Source organism: Chaetodon trifascialis, chromosome 16, assembly GCF_039877785.1.
Source record: "Chaetodon trifascialis isolate fChaTrf1 chromosome 16, fChaTrf1.hap1, whole genome shotgun sequence".
Lineage (NCBI taxonomy): Eukaryota > Metazoa > Chordata > Actinopteri > Chaetodontiformes > Chaetodontidae > Chaetodon > Chaetodon trifascialis.
In genome coordinates, this window is record NC_092071.1 from 18527759 (window position 1) to 18546078 (window position 18320).

The following is an 18320-nucleotide window of genomic DNA, read 5'->3' on the forward strand; positions in this document are numbered from 1 at the left end:
ATTCTCAATGCACATATGTTCAATTCTAGGTCACCATAGGAGTGTTCCTGGTTTTGAGTACAAAAGCCTAACCCAAGAAAATCAGTCAAGGCACAGCCATGTTTTTAAAAGGATCTTTAATAAAGCTATTCACATGGGTTGATGTTACAAATAGATCCCAAAGATGAACCAATTGTTTGTCTCTGCTGGAGTGTGGGATAATTCTTTTTTTTTTAATGATCTGGCCGGGGACTTGGGTAAAGAACGCAAACTCTTCACACTGTACCTGCATTTGAAAGTTACATCTCATTATTATCATTTTGTCAGTATTTAGATTTTAATAAGCAAATAAAGCCTTGGCAGAGTTCACTCTGCATCCACCTGACGCAGGTGTCTAACTGCAAGGGCAGCAGGTTGAGTATTAACAAATGGGATTAAAAGCTTTAACATAGATGTCAGAACAGAGGACACACTTGATGGCTTTCACTGCATTACTGACATCGATTAATCAATCTTCATAATCCTATTTCTTTCACTGACAGGGAGAAGATAGAATTGGAATGTGAAAGTAAAGTGAGATAAAATACATTTACTTTACCCATGACAGACATCATGATACACACAATAAAAAATACTATCCCTAAATCTGTGAAATTCATTGAAATTTGTTATTAACATTCTGTTTTTTCATTAGTTGCCCTGTCTGTGTAAAAAACATTTACATGTGTGTACATCGTTTGTGGATTAGGTGGTAGCTGGGGCAGCAGCTGGGGTGCCCTCTTCCACCTGGTTTGTAAGCAGGAGGAACTTCAGCACAGGGTCGAGATATTCCTTGATGGTCTCTTGCACTCCTTTCTCCAGCAAGTACCCTTCTGTCTCAATCTCTGTGTTTTCCTTCCCTGCCACTGCCTCCATGGAGGTCTGCAGGAACCTCAGGCTCACCAGCACAGAGCCCTGGGAAGGAGGAAAAATTGGGGAGCAAGTTAGATGTAAAGCAGATTCTACTGGAGAGTATCATCAGGCTTCACATAGACTGCCAAACAGAAGTGGTGATTGATAAATATTGTAAAAATTGTGCACATCTAACCCAAGAAATGAATGAGGATTTATTGATGTTCACTCTCAATCACGTCGGGATTCTCGTTAATGATGCAAGAATAGTGTTTTTAAGTTTGCATCAAGCCCATGCGTGCTACAGATTCGTGGGATATTGTGGCACAGTGTTCCAGTGCTTGGACACAATGACACAATATTTAGTGTCATTTTATAACACTTTGGGAGCTGTACCAATTCCTAAAAAGCCAATGTTATGTCTTGATCATCCTCTAAATGAAAAGTTCACCTTAACACCACCAACTTCCTGAAATTACTGCAATTCTTCTAATAGTATACCTGTAAGAGGAAGACAGACAGTACTCCAGCCCCAATGGTGTTCATCAGGCCCATGTAGTAGTGGACCAGGGCCTCCCTGCAGCCTAGTAGGTAGATGTTGAGCTCCTCGGTTTGATATTCATAGTTATAGTGAGCCGAGTTGTTGGTGATCTGATACTGAATGCATGGCCGAGGAGAGCTGGGGTTGCAGCAACTGAATGGGACTCCATCTACTAAGTAACGGCCATCCACGTTGCTCTTGATGCGGCTAAGAAACAAGTGAAACATGTGTTTCAGATTACTCGCATATTGCTTTATGAGTGTTCATTTGGACTGTAATCAGACGTCAACTTACTCTTTCACGTCCTTGGAGCTGAAATCAAGGTAGCGGTTGCTGATCCACTGGACCTCAAACCAGTCCCTGAAGTCATTGTTTCCACAGCACTGAAACTCCATCTGCAAGCGATCGATGTTCTGTTTCTGGAAGCAGCGGCCTGGGGTGTCCGTGTCCTTGTAGAAGCGGATGCCGTTCCGCAGGCCAGCCTTCAGAGAAGACTCCAGACTGCCCTTCATTGCATAGCTCATTATAACAGCTAGCAACATAAGGACAGTGAAGAAACAAGAGACAGCAAAATAGGGCTTCAAGAAGGTCTTCCAGCGAGGAAATCGCCCGGCATCCAGAGCATCCTGACAGATCTTTGAAGCAAAGTAGTTGATACCCAAGGAGGCCAGACCGACAATCATGAGGGTATTGGGCACAATATGGATGTCTGAGTTATCCATTACCTGTAAGTAAGTCACACAATAATATAATCAATATACATTCTACCAATAAAAAAACAGTATGTGTTTCCAACAGAAACTATCTGTTGCTGATAATGAGAAAAATATCCAGACCTGGTTTTAGCCTAATTCAGTCTGACTTTACAGTCTTGAGTTTAAAGTTCAGTTCAGTAGGTTTGAACAGTGCTTGACCTCACAGCGTGTGTTGGTGTGAAACCTCAAGGATTCATCATTCAAAGCATTAAAAGATTCAAGAGTTCAGCCTTTATTTATAAAGGGGACATCTCCTGAATATCCCTCTTTACTTATTTACTTACTTCTTACTTATTTAGAAATATCTACCTGCAGCTGGCCCTAAATATATGACTCATGTGCTTGAGAAGAAAAACCCTGTGAGATCTCATAGATCACTGGGGAGTGGATTGTTAGTGGTGCCCAGGGAAAAGTCCAAACATGGAGAAGCGACTTCTAGCCATTTATGCAGCACAGCACTGGACCCAACTGCCTGATGGTCTTGAGAATGCCACAACCATTGCAGCTTTTAAATCCGTAAACCTTTTTGTTCCTGAGGACCTTTAACTTAAAGTTTTACAAACCCAAGGCCTTATTATACTCATGTTATTATTATTGTTGTTATTGTAAATCTTGATATGCAATTGCATGTACTCTTTATTCTTTTCACATATTTATTCATGTTATTTTTAGATAGATTTGATATTGACATTTATTTTGCTCTTCTCAACAGTTTTTTTTTTTTTACTTTGAATTGAGCTGTTCTAACTTTACATTGTGCTGTTTTAACTTCTCTGTACAGCACCTTGAATCTACTGCTGTGGCAAAAACATGCTCCATAGATAAAACTTCCTTGCCTTGCCTAAATGCATGTATAATGACTTTAATCATCAGCATTACAGTCAGTCACACCATTATTCAGAATTAAGAGCATCTCAGTTTAATCAGTCTACTGAGCTGCTCACTTCAAGCCATTAAGGCTCAACTGTGTTACTGAAGGGCACCTACAGTAACTGCAGCTGCTGAGGAGGGCTGGCACACATGTTATTCACTCAGTACAGATTTTGCCAGCATGATTCATACCCACATTGTTCAAAAACATGTTTCTCTCGTGACAAGCAAGTACATTAACCAAAGGATATGAAAACACAGTTATGATCTGTCCTCTATTGAATGTAGTATTGCCCAGTGAGGTTCTAGATAGAGGTTATTGAGTGCATGGTATTGGTAAAGCAGCACATTCCCCTAGTTTATGCAGAGGATCTTTGCACAAGCCAGGAGTCTTGAAATTCTCAGACAAAGTGATTTCCAAAGGAGTTGAGTTTAGTGAAAATGGAAAATCAGCTCAAAACTATGCAGGTTTATTAATAATGCAAAGTTGTGACAATCACAACAAGGATTAGAATGATTAAGACTGACAGAGCCTGGTTTATGAGATGATGAGTAATCATTCAAAGTGGGTCACAGGTGTATCAGCCTCTTCTGAGGCTCTAGTTAACAGGTTCATTTGTTTGATGGTATCAGAGTTTATCTATCCCTTCAAGACACTGATGTCCTATTTTCATGTTTTTTCCCCAAGAAGTTTGCACCAATAGTTGCGGTGCCCCAGTAGGCCACCTGGTCCAGCGTGTTCCCTGTGTACAGAGGCTGAGTCCTCAGCAGCAGTCTGGGTTTGATTCCAGCCTAGGGCCCCCTGCTGTATGTCCTCCCCTCTATCGCCCCCTCTCACCAACTCTCTATGAGTCTTCTGACTAATTAAGGCTAAAAAAACCCCAAAAATCTGAAAAAAAGATTATGACAACAGTTTAAGAGTAAGACACGCACAGATGGCATCTCTCTGGTGTTGGTCTTATTCATCTACATCAGTACATCAGTGTGCAATCGACTGTATCACCTTACAACTTCCAAATATGCTGTCCCTCAGTGTACATACTGTATTTACTATGTGTGTGTGTAAGTGCGCTCAGACCAAAGGCAACTAGACATATTGATTTTCTTCCCAGTATGAACACAGTTGGACAGTGTATAGTTACACTGAGAAACACAATCATTTGATTTTGTATTTAAACTGTATGTAATTACACTAATGATTATTGTAATTTGATGGTAGGTTATATGTAAAATAAATAAATAAATACAGAAAATAAGTTAAAAAAAAAAAAAAGCTTTGGAATTATGAAGCTTCAGTGTCCCAATATGTAAAATTTGTAAAGTACCTCTGCCCTCCTGAGGAGTTCTGTCTTCAGGATGCACCCCAGGCTGAAGGTCATAGCTCCGGCCACTGTGGCACTCCAGGAGAGGAGCCACAGTCCCTGGGCTAGCTTCACCCTTTTCTCAAAGGGGAACTTCATCTTCATCACCACCATGGTTGCAGCGAGGGAGTCAGAGCCTTACCGGGGGAATAGGGGAAGGAGAACGACGTAGCAACAAGGGACGATGCTGTGCTCTGTCTGCAAGGAGAAAGGAGAAGTGAAAGTGCAAAATTAGTGTGAAATCCTTACAAAATAAAGTTTTGGAGCATCACATCTGAAGTGCTGTGTCAAAGTTCACCTTATTTTTCTCCCCAAAAAGTGCTGAAAAAAGTTTAGATATCTCCAGCGACCACTATGTACCGTCCAGTGTGCCACACAGTGGATTTGGCACACTGGATTTGGCAAACCTGGAGGCTGGGAGCGTCTTACCATTAATGCTTACCTATCCTATTAAACTGGTCTGTGAATCCAGGCCATTGTCTGCTCAGCACCCATCGCTCATACAGAGGGAGATTGATGACAAAAATTGAACCTGACAGGGAGATGGACATTGAGATGAGGCATTAGCTGCGTAACACCTATCCTCACAACACAACTTCAAGTGTACATATGAACTTGAATACATTTGAGATGAAAAGAAACTTAAGACAAAAATGTGATATATACAAAATCCAGACAAGAGATAAGATAAGATAAGATATTCCTTTAGATACTTTTTAGAAATATTTGATTAGAGTACTTTATTTTCAAACCTTTATCTATTTCCCATTTCTGCTTCTCATAATTATGGGTGAATTTAAAAGGAAGAGATGAAAATAGAAAAAAAAAAGTGGATTAAAGTCACACGTGCTGATCATAAAGTTGCTCGGCCAGAATTTCAGAAAGTTTCAGGCAGAAACAAGACAGCAGGAAAAGGTTCTTGTCACCATCCAGAAACTGGTCCCTTTTCTTAATACAAACCACAACCATGTACAGGTTCCATCATTTCATATTCGCCCTGCTTATCCAGGTCAGGGTCACAGCAGGGCAGCTTCCTTTAGCCTCCACCATACTATGAGGTCAGCTGGGAGATGGAGCTGATGTCCTGTATCTGACCTGAGTCTGAGTCTGAGTCAGAACTAAAAGTTCTGAATAAGTACCAAAGCAACACCGCTAATACAGTTCATACACAAACAGGACAAAGATTGGCTGTCACACCTCCTCTACTCTAGAGCTTGAGCCCACTGGGATTGTGTGCTCAGTACACTGGTTGTTGATTTTAGAAAAAAGGAGGCAAAGACACACATCCCTGTCTACATCAGTGGAGCTGAGGTGGAGAAGATGAAGAGTTTTAGGTTTCTGGGTATCATAACAGAGGACCTGCCATGGTCATCTCACATCTGGTAAAGAAAGCTTAGAGAGGACTATTTCTTAAGGAAACTTTAAAAAGGAAAAAAATCTTTTTGGCTTTTACAATAGAAAGCATCCTGATGGGAAACATTATGATTTAGCATGGGATGTTCACAGACCAGGACAGAAGGGCTCCGTAATGAGTGACTGCCCATATCATCATTATGACCTGTCTGCTGAGCATCAGCCTGTTAACTCTGCTGTATTAATATCCTCTGACATATCACCAGACTGCAGAGCAATTTCTGTTCTCAGGCTGTGAGACTCCTCAATTCATCCTCGACACTCCATCATAAAAGCTTGTTTTATTTTTATGAGTTATTATTTATTCATTCATATCTCTTTTTGTGAGTAGCATGAAGGGACTACAACTAACATTGTGTTGTACAACCCTGCAAAATCCTGACACTCTACCCAGCTACAATCTCAATGACCTTCTTCAAGGAGATGGGCTCCAACTTTGTTAAGCACTGCTGAACAAGTTGTTAGTCAAGCACAAAATAATAATAATAATAATAATAATAATAATAAGAAGAAGAAGAAGAAGAAGAAGAAGAAGAAGAAGAAGAAGAAGAAAGTTTGTTTGAATGGCACCTTTCATAAGTTACAGGAAGTCAGTGCAGAGCAGCTAAAACTGGACTCATGTGCTCTCTGCTCTTGTTCTGGTTGTGGTTCTGGTTAATAAGCCATGCTGCGGAGTTTCTGCTGGAGTCTCTCAGTGTTTTTTTTTTTTCCTTCGGGAGGGCAGTAAATAGTGCGTTACAGTAATTGAGTTGGTTTTAAATAATGGCATGAATGAGTTTTTCAGTATCTTTTAGATTTGAGCTATGTTTCAGGGGGGGGGGGGGGGGGGGGGCGAGGGATTGGAAGCTTAGATCTGAATGTAGGATAACACCAACACTCAAAGTATTTTTGATTTTAGGGTGAACTGTCCCTTTAAGGTGAATGACAGATAGCTTAGAAAGAGGAGATATTCTGCTGAACTAAACTTGCTTGTGTTCTGAGACATGTTTTGATGACAGGCTGCAGTATATAAACGTTGTCGATGTGACCGAAGTGTGCATCACCTCATGGATGAGAAGCCTCATTACAATTTATTAGATGTTAGATGAACAGTTGCAGGAGTTACATGGATGACATTTACACAAGCTTGAGAAATTTGCACAGTTAGAAGCATTTTTCTTGGCAGGTTAATAAGACAGGACAACACTTTTGCAGATACACATATTTAAAGCTAATTCACAACTGTTTACATTATGTTATGTAACACATGCCTACTACCAACGACCAATTAACAGGAAAGCTGATGTTTTTAGATGGTGCTTAAAGCAGTATATGGCATAATTATGGCTACCTAAACAAGAAGTACAGATTATATGAATACATAATGTTTCATGCAAGAAAACAAACAGATAAACAGAATAACTACTTTCGGTGTTCTGCAGAGGTGAAAGAACAGGAAAGTAAATGCCTATATCTGCATTCATACAATAAAATACACATTTACATTTTACCATTAAATGACCAAATCTAAGGTGTCACGGGAGGTTCAAGGTACAGAAACATATGGCTTATGTTCAAATACATACATACATATATAATATTCATCTGCCTCCAATTCCACTCAGCAAATGATGGTTGTATTGATCTCAATTTGAAGTTTTGGTTAAAACTGTGAATATGTGTTGAATGTATGTCATACAATTATTCATTTGAGAGAAGATTTTTAGTAACAAACAAATGAGGGAGCCTTATGTGCTTTCAGAACTGGTGATAGGCAAAACAGAGTAAATCTAGTAAGTCTTCAAGTTTGAATTCAAAACCCTGTCCACCATCACCTCTCTGCTCTGCCTGAGCATGTTTTTGTGTGTGTGTGCAACCTTCAAACGCACACGCAGACCTTCAGCCCTTTATACATCCATGACACAATCAGAGAGCACAGGAGGGAGGCGGAAACAGTGATGTAACCTGATTACTTTGATGATTATATTTTTTTGGAGTCCTGACCTCACCTGTGCACTGTCATTGACTGGGGGCTACACACCCACTGCCCAAAGGTTGACATCCAGAAACACAGCGAAATTGGAAGAAAATAGAAAATAGAGGCAGAGGGCAGGGTCTCTGTGGCTGCATACACTGCCACACACTTCATGTGGGTCATAAGCGATGACTGAGAGGGATTGTTTTTGTAGGAACCTATACATTCTGATTTAAGAAAGTCCTGCATAATAAAGTAAAGTAAATTATGCAGTTCACTCATGTTTCTATCACAGCTGTGTTCGCTCCCCTTTCCACACCTCGTCTGGAATCCCTCCTGTCCAGCCGTGCACCTCAGCCCTGCTCTGCCCTTTTCCTTCACTGGACTGAATGAAGTGGCTGAGCATCTGCTCGGCCGACTGCAGACTGGCCAGGTTGTTATCTGCCTCTGACATTCTGCTTTCTACCTGCCTGCCAATAGCTGCGTCCCTGTCATTATTTGCCTTCCAGTGATGAATGATCTCATTATCTAAGTCTTGGATGGCTTCCTCCCCTTGGTGGTGGAGGTTCATCATGGCCTCCGTGCCTCTTAGCTCCTTCTGCATGTGATGGCATGCCAGAGGGATTTCTTCCAGGCTAGCTGACCGGATCAGGATGGCAGAGCAGAGGGTTGGACTTGTGGTGATCCTGTGAGCACTCTCACCTGCCATGCCATCAGACAGATTCTCATTGTGCATGGTGAACTGGAGATGAGGTATCTGCAGTGGGCGTGGAGAGTGTCGCCTGACAATTTCCTCACCCCCTGACTCGCTGTCTTTGTCCACATCTCCTTCCTGGTGTCTCCATGCTTGCCCCCTGTTTGATCCTGTGAGTATAAACTGTGGTGTCTCTTCTCCCAGCTCTGACCAGTCAGATTCCTCCTCCTCTGGAACTGAACCTAGAGACTGCTCTTGCCCACCAGCTTTGGCCTTTCCATAGTTATGGCTGTCCATGAACTGAGCCGGAGGGGGAGTGATGGGGAGAACCACTTGATTAATGCCATCAGCTGACTGAAACTGGACATCTGTTTTGTGAAGCAGTGACGTTATCTACAGTGGGCAGAGGTTACAGGCTGATCAGTTTATTGATGAAAGGATACATAGTTAAAGAATGAAGAAGACATTGTACTGATACTGAATGTGTTTGTGAAGTCACTGTCTACCTCGAGTCTGAGAGGGAGGTAAAGATCTTACATTGAATGTCTCCACGCTGTTGGCAAATTTTACATCAGCGAGCTTCTCTGTGAGTGCTGAAATACGCTGGTTCAACCTCTCACGTTCTCCTTCCATGTTCAGAGCCTGATACAGAAAGCACAGGAGGCACAGTTATCACAGATAAACCTTCAGTGAGTGGAATGAGGAACCCCTCCCCAAGACTTTTAATAACTTTTACTGCTCAGTCAACCTTTGGTTAAAAAAAAAAAAAAGACTGTTGCAGCACTTGTTTCTATACTCATTTTCAGAAATGCCTTCAATCTCACCACTGAATGAAGCTTTTGCTCGAGCAGGCTATTAGTCTGTTGTGTGGAGGAGCAGTTGTCTTGTAGCCTAAAATAAGGCAGGGAGAGAGAGAGATAGAGAGAAGTTACTCAACAATGTTTTTAGGTCTAAAACTTAACACAAATACTAAAATCAGAAGTCAGATCTCATTTCAAAGCTTTTTTTTTTTTTTTTGAGGACAACATGGCAGATTGAACCTGGTTCACATTAAACTGCACTTCCAGGTTTCTGAAATTGTTCAGTTGCTTTCTGTGCAAATGACATTGAATGAGCCCAAATTGACATGACAGATAACAGGTTAACTGACTGAGGACTAAATTCATTCTGCATCTTAATTATAAATTACAAAACCCTAAACCATCCAAATGCAATCTAAGTGCATACTCCAAGACAAGGAAACAAGGATACACATCAGTTCTCTGAATGATGCATGAATTATGTATAGTGGCAGGAGGAGAAAAAGATGTTTTCTGTGCATTATTTACCTCTTAAATCCCTCTGTGAGATTGCTGAGCTCCATACGTGTCCTCTGAAGTTCTGCCTCCAAAAACTTTTGGCTGCTCATGAACTCCTCTCCTAAACACTCCATCCTCATTGCTGTCTTCAACAGCGTTTGATGCAGTCCTACATTCTGCTCCTTTAGTATCCTGCCAGGATAGATGCACAAAAGAAAAATAAAACCGGGTGAGACAAAGTACATGAGCGTTTTGAGGAACTTGTTTACTTTTTATTGCACAGGTCAGCACTTTCTATGATCACCTCCAAAATAGTTTGAATATTTCACCAATAAATATATATCATTGTCATGGTTTGAACTTTACTTTTAACAAAAGAATGACATCACACTTACATGATTCTTCCCAGCTCCTGTGCCTTTTCCTGTATTAAAGAAAACAAAGTGATTTTGACAAGATTAAGAACTTTAAAAAATAATATTAATGATGCTCAGAGAATAAAGTGAAAAAATGAGCTGCAAAATGAAAGAAGTTTGGAATGTCAGTTTGATTACCATTAATCTGTGCCAGATAACTAATCTATTGTTCTGTAATAACTCTTCTAGTGTCTACAGTGACATGCACATTGGTGTCCAAATCAATAGGCAATCAAATGAGTGGAACATTATTACATAACCAGTTAATCAAGCATGCAAAACACAGGCAACTATCGACTTGCCAATAATTACTTTATGGATGTAGTGTAATAAGGGATTTCGTGAAAGAGTTTTTCATACTTTATGCAATGATGAGCTAGTGAAGCTTGTCTGCTCCTCCTCCTGACTAGAGGGGCTGCTGGTATTCCTGGGTGAGTCTGCCCTGCTGGACAGAGACTCCAGCTTCCTATGTGAAGCCGGACTGCCTACAGCATGCCCCTTTTGATGAGTGCTGTGGTCATTAAGGTCATCATGGTCACCATCATTGTTTCTGGAGTGGGGCTGATTGACATGTGGTTCACAGTGAAGTTCTTTGTGATGACATGTACTATAGTAATCTCCATGTTGATGGTGAAGGTCTGGACTGTGGTGGTCTCCATGTTCATGGTGATGACCTGGACTGCGGTGGTCTCCATGTCCATGGTGATGGCCTGGACTGTGGTGGTCCCCATGTTCATGGTGATGCCCTGGACTGTGGTGGTCTCCATGTTGATGGTGATGACCTGGACTGTGGTCTCTATGTTCACGGTGATGGTCTGGACTGTGGTGGTCTCCATGTTGATGATGGCGGTCTGGACTGTGGTGGTCTCCATGATGATGGTGATGACCTGGACTGTGGTGATCTCCATGTTGATGGTGATGGTCCGGACTGTGGTGATCTCCATGTTGATGGTCATGGTCTGGACTGTGATGATTTCCATGTTCATGGTGATGATCTGGACTATGATGGTTTCCATGTTCATGGTGATGGGCTGGACTGTGGTGGTCTCCATGTTGATGGTGATGGCCTGGACTGTGGTGTTCTCCATGTTCATGGTGATGGCCTGAATGGTGGTGTTCTCCATGTTCATGGTGATGGCCTGGACTGTGGTGGTCTCCATGTTCATGGTGATGGCCTGGACTGTGGTGGTCTCTATGTTGATGGTGATGGCCTGGACTGTGGTGGTCCCCATGTTCATGGTGATGGTCTGGGCTGTGGTGGTGTCCATGTTCATGGTGATGGTCTGGGCTGTGGTGGTCTCCATGTTGATTGTGATGGCCTGGACTGTGGTGGTCTCCATGTTCATGGTGATGGCCTGAATGGTGGTGGTCTCTATGTTCATGGTGATGGCCTGGATGGTGGTCTCCATGCTCATGGTGATGGCCTGGATTCTGGTCTCCATGTTGATGGTGATGGTCTGTACTGTGGTGGTGTCCATGTTCATGGTGATGGTCTGGGCTGTGGTGGTCTCCATGTTGATGGTGATGGTGATGGTCTGGACTGTGGTGGTCTCCATGTTCATGGTGATGGCCTGAATGGTGGTGTTCTCTATGTTCATGGTGATGGCCTGGATGGTGGTCTCCATGCTCATGGTGATGGCCTGGATTCTGGTGGTCTCCATGTTGATGGTGATGGTCTGTACTGTGGTGGTGTCCATGGTGATGGTGATGGCCTGGACTGTGGTGGTCTCCATGTTGATGGTGATGGCCTGGACGGTGGTGGTCTCCATGTTCATGGTGATGACCTGGACTGTGGCGGTCTCCATGTTCATGGAGATGGTCTGGACTGTGGTGGTCTCCATGTTGATGGTGATGGCCTGGACGGTGGTGGTCTCCATGTTCATGGTGATGACCTGGACTGTGGCGGTCTCCATGTTCATGGAGATGGTCTGGACTTTGGTGGTCTCCATGTTGGTGCTGGTCTGGACTGTGGTGGTCTCCCTGTTGATGATGGTGGCCTTGACTGTGGTGGTCACCATGTTCATGGTGATGGCATTCACTGTGGTGGTCTTTATGGTGATGATGATGCGTTGGGTTGTTATAGTCGCTATGGTGATGATGATGATGATGATGATGATGTTGTGCTTGTTTGTGGTGATCACTATGGTGATGATGAATGGCTGGGCTTTGGTGATCTCTTCGGTCATTGCCTAGGCTATGGTGTCCATGGTGATGTAATGTAGTATGGCATTCAGTGTTCGGGTGGCTGCTATGGTGGTGGCAACATGAGCTGTGGTGGTCTCCATGGTGATGGTCTCCTTGGTGATGGTCTCCATGGAGATGGTCTCCATGGTGATGGTGATGGGATGTTTTGTGGTGGTCTCTGTGGTGACCTCCATGATGATAGATAGGACTGTGGTGGTCTCTGTGGTGGTGGCTGTCACCATGGTAATGGTGATGACTTTTGCTGTGGCTGTCACCATGGTGATGGTGATGACTAGAACTGTGATGGTCTCCTTGGTGATGGTGGTGTTGGTGCTTATAAGAAGGCGAATGTGGCTGATGCTGAGGAGACCATGAGTGACGTCTCTTCAAACAACTGATATCAGTGCAGCTTCTGGGCTTGGGATGGGATGAGTGTGCAGATCGGTGACCATGATGGTGGTGGGAAGATTCAGAGCGAGAATGTCCAGTAGAGCGCTTGCTGGTATGGGAGTGTTTGCTGGAGCTAGTTGAGTCTGCAGTGGCAGGCCGACTCCTCTGCTGTCTGAGTTTCTCAGTGCTGTTGTTAACCTTACTGGCTCTAACAGAGTCCTGCCCCAGACCGCAGGGTGTTTGAGCGTCAGTAACCCCAAGAGTGGTGAGTCTCATTGGGCTGAGCACCTGACGAGTGATTTCATTAAGGAAGGCAGAGAACTTCATTTTTTCCTTCATTAAATTCTTCCTGGCTTCACTTTTTCTCCTTTCTTGTTCATTTTCATCTTCATATCCATGCCATTCTCTATCTTTGGGTCTAGAGAGAGCCTCCATTGATTTGGCTTTACGGAAACTTCCATCATTTCCTGAGCCTCTTGTAATCCTCTTTGTGTTTTTCAGGGTGCCCTGATTAGTGCCACTGTGAGAAGACTTGCCTTTCTCCTGTTTCTGTTTGGCAGGGAGTCTGTTTAGATGACCACTTTTATCAATCAAAGGGGCTGTGTCGTCTCCTTCTTCAAAGTACTTGTGTTTCCCGGAAATATCAGTGCAGGACTGTGAATGCTGGGGCTTCTTAAGGGAATATCTATCTAAATACTCACTGCTGGTCTCAGAGGACAGGCTAGAGGAAGACGTAGAAGAAGAGGAAGAAAAGGAAGAGGAGGAGGAAGAAGATGCTGATGAAGAGGAGGAAGAAGAAGAAGAAGAGGAGGAGGATGAGGATGAAGAGGAACCAGCTGAGGAACTCAAGGGAGTTTCTGAAAGAGAGACATGGCGATGATTTTGCTTGTGATGGTAATGATGAGAGTGAGTCCTGTCATCATCACGCTCATGTCGATCATTGGGGTGATGGTCACTGAAAATGCTGTCCTCTGCTGTCGAATGGGTGCTATTTTAAAAAGAAAATATCGGAGTTAAAGACACAGTATCCCTATACAAGATGGTGATACCTGTTGATAATGATCATTATTTTTATTTCATTATTACATTTTGTGATGCTAGAGAAAATTCAAAATGCTCGCACAAATGAACTCAGAAGGACACAGATCTCTGCTACTTTAACGAACCTTACATAAAAACTAAAGCAAAATGAATGCAGAAAGTTTAAATACCTGAGCTTATTTTAAAAGTAAGCGCAAATTCCAAACACGAGAATAGACATGTAACAGTAGAGGACAATGTCCAAACTTACTCATGGCTACTGTTGTCATCTGATTGATGGAAATGTTGCTTGTTGCGGTGACGCCAATGGCCTTGATTTTGGTGATGGTGCTTCATTTGTTGAGATTTTGAGTTAGCAACCTTTCCATGCTTCTGGTCTTTTTCTTGATGGTCACACATATCAGATGCACAAATTCGGATGCCTCTGGTGCCCTGATGAAGATGTAAAGGTCTATTTTTCCATCAACTGATGCTGCAGCTGAAAGTTGCCCTCAGAAACTGGCACAATATTGATTCCTGGGGAAAAATTTACATACATGATTACATACATACATACATACATACATACATACATACATACATACATACATACATACATACATACATACATACATACATACATACATAATTCAATGTGCCGTGACTTCTTTTTTGAATATATACATTTACATTTCCACAAATATAGAAACACTTAATTTTAAATTGTACTATTATTGCAGTAAATTATGAAAAACATGATAACTGTAATGTAACTGTTCATATTACATGGTCAATAATTACTATGTCATCAACCTATTCTGGTTTACTGCAGCAGTAACATGATAGCTGATCTGAATTGCACTAAAGTATGAATAGAAAAAATATATAAAATAGTCCCATACAGACTACTTTGTGCAAATGCAGCTTTATAAAGTTGCAAACAATGCTATGAAACAATCGATTGTAAAACAAGGCTGAGGTATCTAATGCAAGTTCATTCAAATTCAGAGAAGCAAACCAAAGCAAGAACCAAAGAGCCAACATCTGTACTTACTTTCTGATAGAAGCCAGAGGAGTGAGACAGGCAGGAGTGTTCACTGAAACACAATGACTCTCTCTGTGATGCAGCTTCCTATTGAATTGGGAAACACGTGTGAAGCCCACTCACTCATCAATATATACTCCTGTGCCATCCAATGACAGAGGGGCCAGCTGTTGCACGCAGCTACTCTGAACTGTATTAAACTCTACTGTACACTGTTTTGTGTATACAATTAAGTAAGTAAACTTTTTTCATATAGCACTTCTTTAAACTGCACTTATAGAGTGCTTCACAATTAATAATAAAATGGATGAGTACACAGCATGAAAACAGAAAGCAAAAATGCAAAAATATCTAGCCTTTAGAATTGTCATGTGCATTACATTGGTAGGCAACAATCTCAGTCTGATGGATAACATGGCCAAGGGGGAGCATATAGAGGCTGAAGATGGCACTAAGAATCAAACCTTGTGGAACACACGGCAAATGAGTGTGAGTGCTTTCCAAAGTAAGCAAGTCAGTAAGATATGAGAAGAAGTTCCATCCATGGCAACTTTGACAATTTTTTTGTCTGTCCAGCAAGATATTTGATGGCTTATGCATATATTTTAAAGATACCAGCATGAATGAGTAACATACTGTAATGTACATATTCATTATACATATATCAATTATTAGAGAGTAATTTGGAGTTTTCAAACCACAGGCAACTGACAGAATCAAAACCAGCACAGGAGAGTTTTATCAAAACTAACAAGTGATCACCAGGATTGAATGCTTTAGATAAGTCACAAACAGAGCAGCACAAGATATTTCTTTCTGTTTTGCTATCCAGGGCTTGTGCATTGTCATTTAAAACCAGGAATGTTGTAGAAATGCTACTATGCATAGGCCAAAATCCAAACTGATGTGGAATGAGTACACGAAGGTAGGACCTGAGCTGATAATTAAGCCAAGCAACACAAGACGGAGATGGGGCAACAATTATTTCAATCAGCATTGTCACCACCTTTCTGTAAAGGCACGACATGCTATTTTCCAGGCTGTGTGGATTATTCTAGTGGAGATTGTGAAGTACAGCATAACTTCAAAGACTTCAAGGGCAAAAAATTAAAGATATCCCAAATATTTCGTCAAATCTTCTAACGAATATTTTATCCTTTGGTTAATAAACTCTAAAACTCACAAACATTAACTTAACAAGACATTCAGGGCTCTTTTTTTCAGCTTGAGTCTCTCTGCACAGCTCAGTGATATTTTTATTTGGAGATGCCCTGAGCACATACTGATATATGGATGTCATAATGTCTAGGATGTGAGTCACTGTACCAGCCAAAAAACACTGTCTTCCAGCACTCATTCCTCAACTTGAACAGGGTTCCCTTCAGTGTGAAGCATCAAAAGTAGTAAAAGCAGAGGAACGAATGTCAGAGATAAACTCTGCTGTTGAAGTCAGCCTGTACAACCTGAGGCATGGTAGTGGGTGGGTGTCAGATGTCACCCACTATCTTCTTGTATTGCTTAAGTTTTTAGAAGATTCACTACTCAGAATATATTAGTGCTTGCTTTGTGATTATACTCCTGTGAAAAGGCAGAGTTAAGGATTGTAAAAGTCACCCCAGATGTCAACAGTTCATCACAAAGATCATATTCTACCTACGACTGTCACGAGAGCAGGGCAGAGGGACAGAAAACTGGGCTGCTTACAGTATGCACGTTAACTACAAAGTGTTATTGATCAGGATGTCCCTATTATGTCAGTACGATGGCCAATCTAATAACTCAGAGTTACTGAGAAACACATTGAACTCCAATAAAGTGACACTGGCAATTACACATCACAAGACTTCATGATGTTATATTAAACCACTCATGACTTAAACTAGTACAGAAATATATCAGGACAACACAAACCACAGTTTTGTTGTGTGTACAAGTGCCAGATCTGTCATCCTCATTGTACTTTTCAGCATGTATCTTCATCGCCACCGGCAGCTTTCCCTGAGTCAATGCAATATGGCTCAGATCCACTGACAATCAATGGTAAACCCACACTGCTGTGACAGTTTGACTTACGCAATGGAAAGCTAAAAGAGGCAACTCACACTCACATGATGTACGTGATGTATTTGTGAATATTTCCAACACCTGAAGGGAGTTATTACGAGGATTCCCAAGGATGGCATGTGACGGTGTTACATCATGTTTGATGTCATCATGGACCCAATAATGACTGCAGTGCTCTGCATGTTGATGAAACACTGCTGCGCTGACATTGCCCTGTGGAATAATTTACTGAAGGCATTTTTCACATGCAGTGAATTTTTATAGCTTTAAACTAATAACTTAAAATTCATGAGGAGGAAGTATGACCTCTAGCATACACATGCTTGTTAATATCAACTCTGTGGACACAGATGTGAACAGTCCAGTGCATCTCAGTACATCATACATGTAGCATAGCAGCACAGACCCATACACCACTGAGAAATCGTAAGACTTCCCATAATGGAAAACTAAACTAGTGAATCTGAATTAAAATCTAAGTAGTAAATGTGTTTAAAATAAGAGAATGAATTCACTGAATTGTGAGGTTTTAAATGCCAGCTGTCCACATGTCACAAAAAAGTTTGAGGTGACTATGAATAAAATCACAACATCTGAAACTGATACACAAGAAAGCTTGTTTTTCTAGAGCGCTAACTCATGCACCTTGAGTAATATGCAACAGGATTTCTAATAGAATGTGATAATATAAGATGAAGAATTAATGAATAATTTGGAAATTTTGTAATTTTAAGCCCCAACTCCTGAACCAATTATATAAGAAAGTACAATGTATAGCCTGTGAAAGTCTAAACTGACAAACAATGAAATCAATGTCTGCCTGTCCACAGACCTGACCCTGGTCTCTGTCCAACCACTGAGCACCCTGACATCTACAGGACATTACTGCAGAGCAGGATGCATCAACCTGGGGCATTTGTGTGCAGCATATTTGTAGAGTAGTGTCATGGCTGAGCACTGCAGTGAAACCATTCATTAGGTTTTATCTAAGAGGCAGGTCGGCCTCTTTCTCACCATCTGAGGAAAAAGTACATGATGTTCACTTCAAGGTTGGAGTATATTGAAGCTTTTTATGCTCACCCTAAAATAAATTTCCAGTGAAGTTCCTTGTCTGCCCCGAAATACACTTGTCTTTCTGAATTTAAGCACTGCCTCTTTTCACACTAATTATCCGAAAAAGACATTTTGCTGGAGTTTGAAGTGCAAATGTTGCTGACCTTTCACACTACAAACAAGCTGACAAGTTGTTTGTAGTTAACACAGAGATCGATGTCACAGCTATGAGTCACGAGCTGTAATACAAACACACTTCTGACCGTGCATGAGCTTGTATTTACAGCACTGTGCTGTAGTTATTCAGAGGTGGTCTGAGCTTAATGCATTGGAGCGAAACCTTTACTTTCAGCTGCCACCTCTTGAAATAAAGTACAAATTACATTATATTT

At 41.6% G+C, this 18320-nt stretch overlaps 2 protein-coding genes across 4 annotated transcripts; both read right to left on the reverse strand.

The window, feature by feature from the left end:
• Positions 1 to 99: 99 nt before the first annotated feature.
• rom1a (retinal outer segment membrane protein 1a) lies at positions 100 to 4823 on the reverse strand. The gene is made up of 5 exons (XM_070983827.1): positions 4696 to 4823; positions 4362 to 4595; positions 1706 to 2136; positions 1372 to 1618; positions 100 to 933 (listed from the first exon to the last, which is right to left on the reverse strand). The coding sequence occupies exons 2-5, from the start codon at positions 4509 to 4511 to the stop codon at positions 724 to 726; spliced, it is 1038 nt and encodes a 345-aa protein (XP_070839928.1). The 5' UTR covers positions 4512 to 4595; positions 4696 to 4823; the 3' UTR covers positions 100 to 723.
• A 3224-nt stretch (positions 4824 to 8047) lies between these two features.
• LOC139344238 (serine/arginine repetitive matrix protein 5) lies at positions 8048 to 14902 on the reverse strand. Of its 3 annotated transcripts, none has more exons than XM_070982200.1 (9): positions 14821 to 14902; positions 14038 to 14303; positions 12596 to 13734; positions 10533 to 10966; positions 10152 to 10180; positions 9787 to 9948; positions 9283 to 9349; positions 8996 to 9100; positions 8048 to 8851 (listed from the first exon to the last, which is right to left on the reverse strand). In XM_070982200.1, the coding sequence occupies exons 2-9, from the start codon at positions 14184 to 14186 to the stop codon at positions 8054 to 8056; spliced, it is 2883 nt and encodes a 960-aa protein (XP_070838301.1). In that variant the 5' UTR covers positions 14187 to 14303; positions 14821 to 14902; the 3' UTR covers positions 8048 to 8053. The 3 variants fall into 3 exon arrangements, with proteins under 3 accessions (XP_070838301.1, XP_070838300.1, XP_070838299.1); XM_070982199.1 differs by having other exon boundaries at positions 8048 to 8758; positions 10533 to 11254; positions 12188 to 13734; XM_070982198.1 differs by having other exon boundaries at positions 10533 to 11254; positions 12188 to 13734.
• Between the last annotated feature and the right edge of the window lie 3418 nt (positions 14903 to 18320).

Excerpts from the sequence above, each read along its gene's own strand:
- rom1a (XM_070983827.1), bottom strand. The coding sequence starts at position 4,511 with ATGGTGGTGATGAAGATGAAGTTCCCCTTTGAGAAAAGGGTGAAGCTA. Across the intron at positions 1,619-1,705 it reads AGCTCCAAGGACGTGAAAGA|CCGCATCAAGAGCAACGTGG; the intron begins GTAAGTTGACGT and ends CTTGTTTCTTAG. Across the intron at positions 934-1,371 it reads TGTCTGTCTTCCTCTTACAG|GGCTCTGTGCTGGTGAGCCT; the intron begins GTATACTATTAG and ends CCTCCTTCCCAG.
- LOC139344238 (XM_070982198.1), bottom strand. The coding sequence starts at position 14,186 with ATGTGTGACCATCAAGAAAAAGACCAGAAGCATGGAAAGGTTGCTAAC. Across the intron at positions 13,735-14,037 it reads GATGACAACAGTAGCCATGA|CACCCATTCGACAGCAGAGG; the intron begins GTAAGTTTGGAC and ends TTTTTAAAATAG. Across the intron at positions 9,350-9,786 it reads CTCACAGAGGGATTTAAGAG|GCTACAAGACAACTGCTCCT; the intron begins GTAAATAATGCA and ends GCCTTATTTTAG.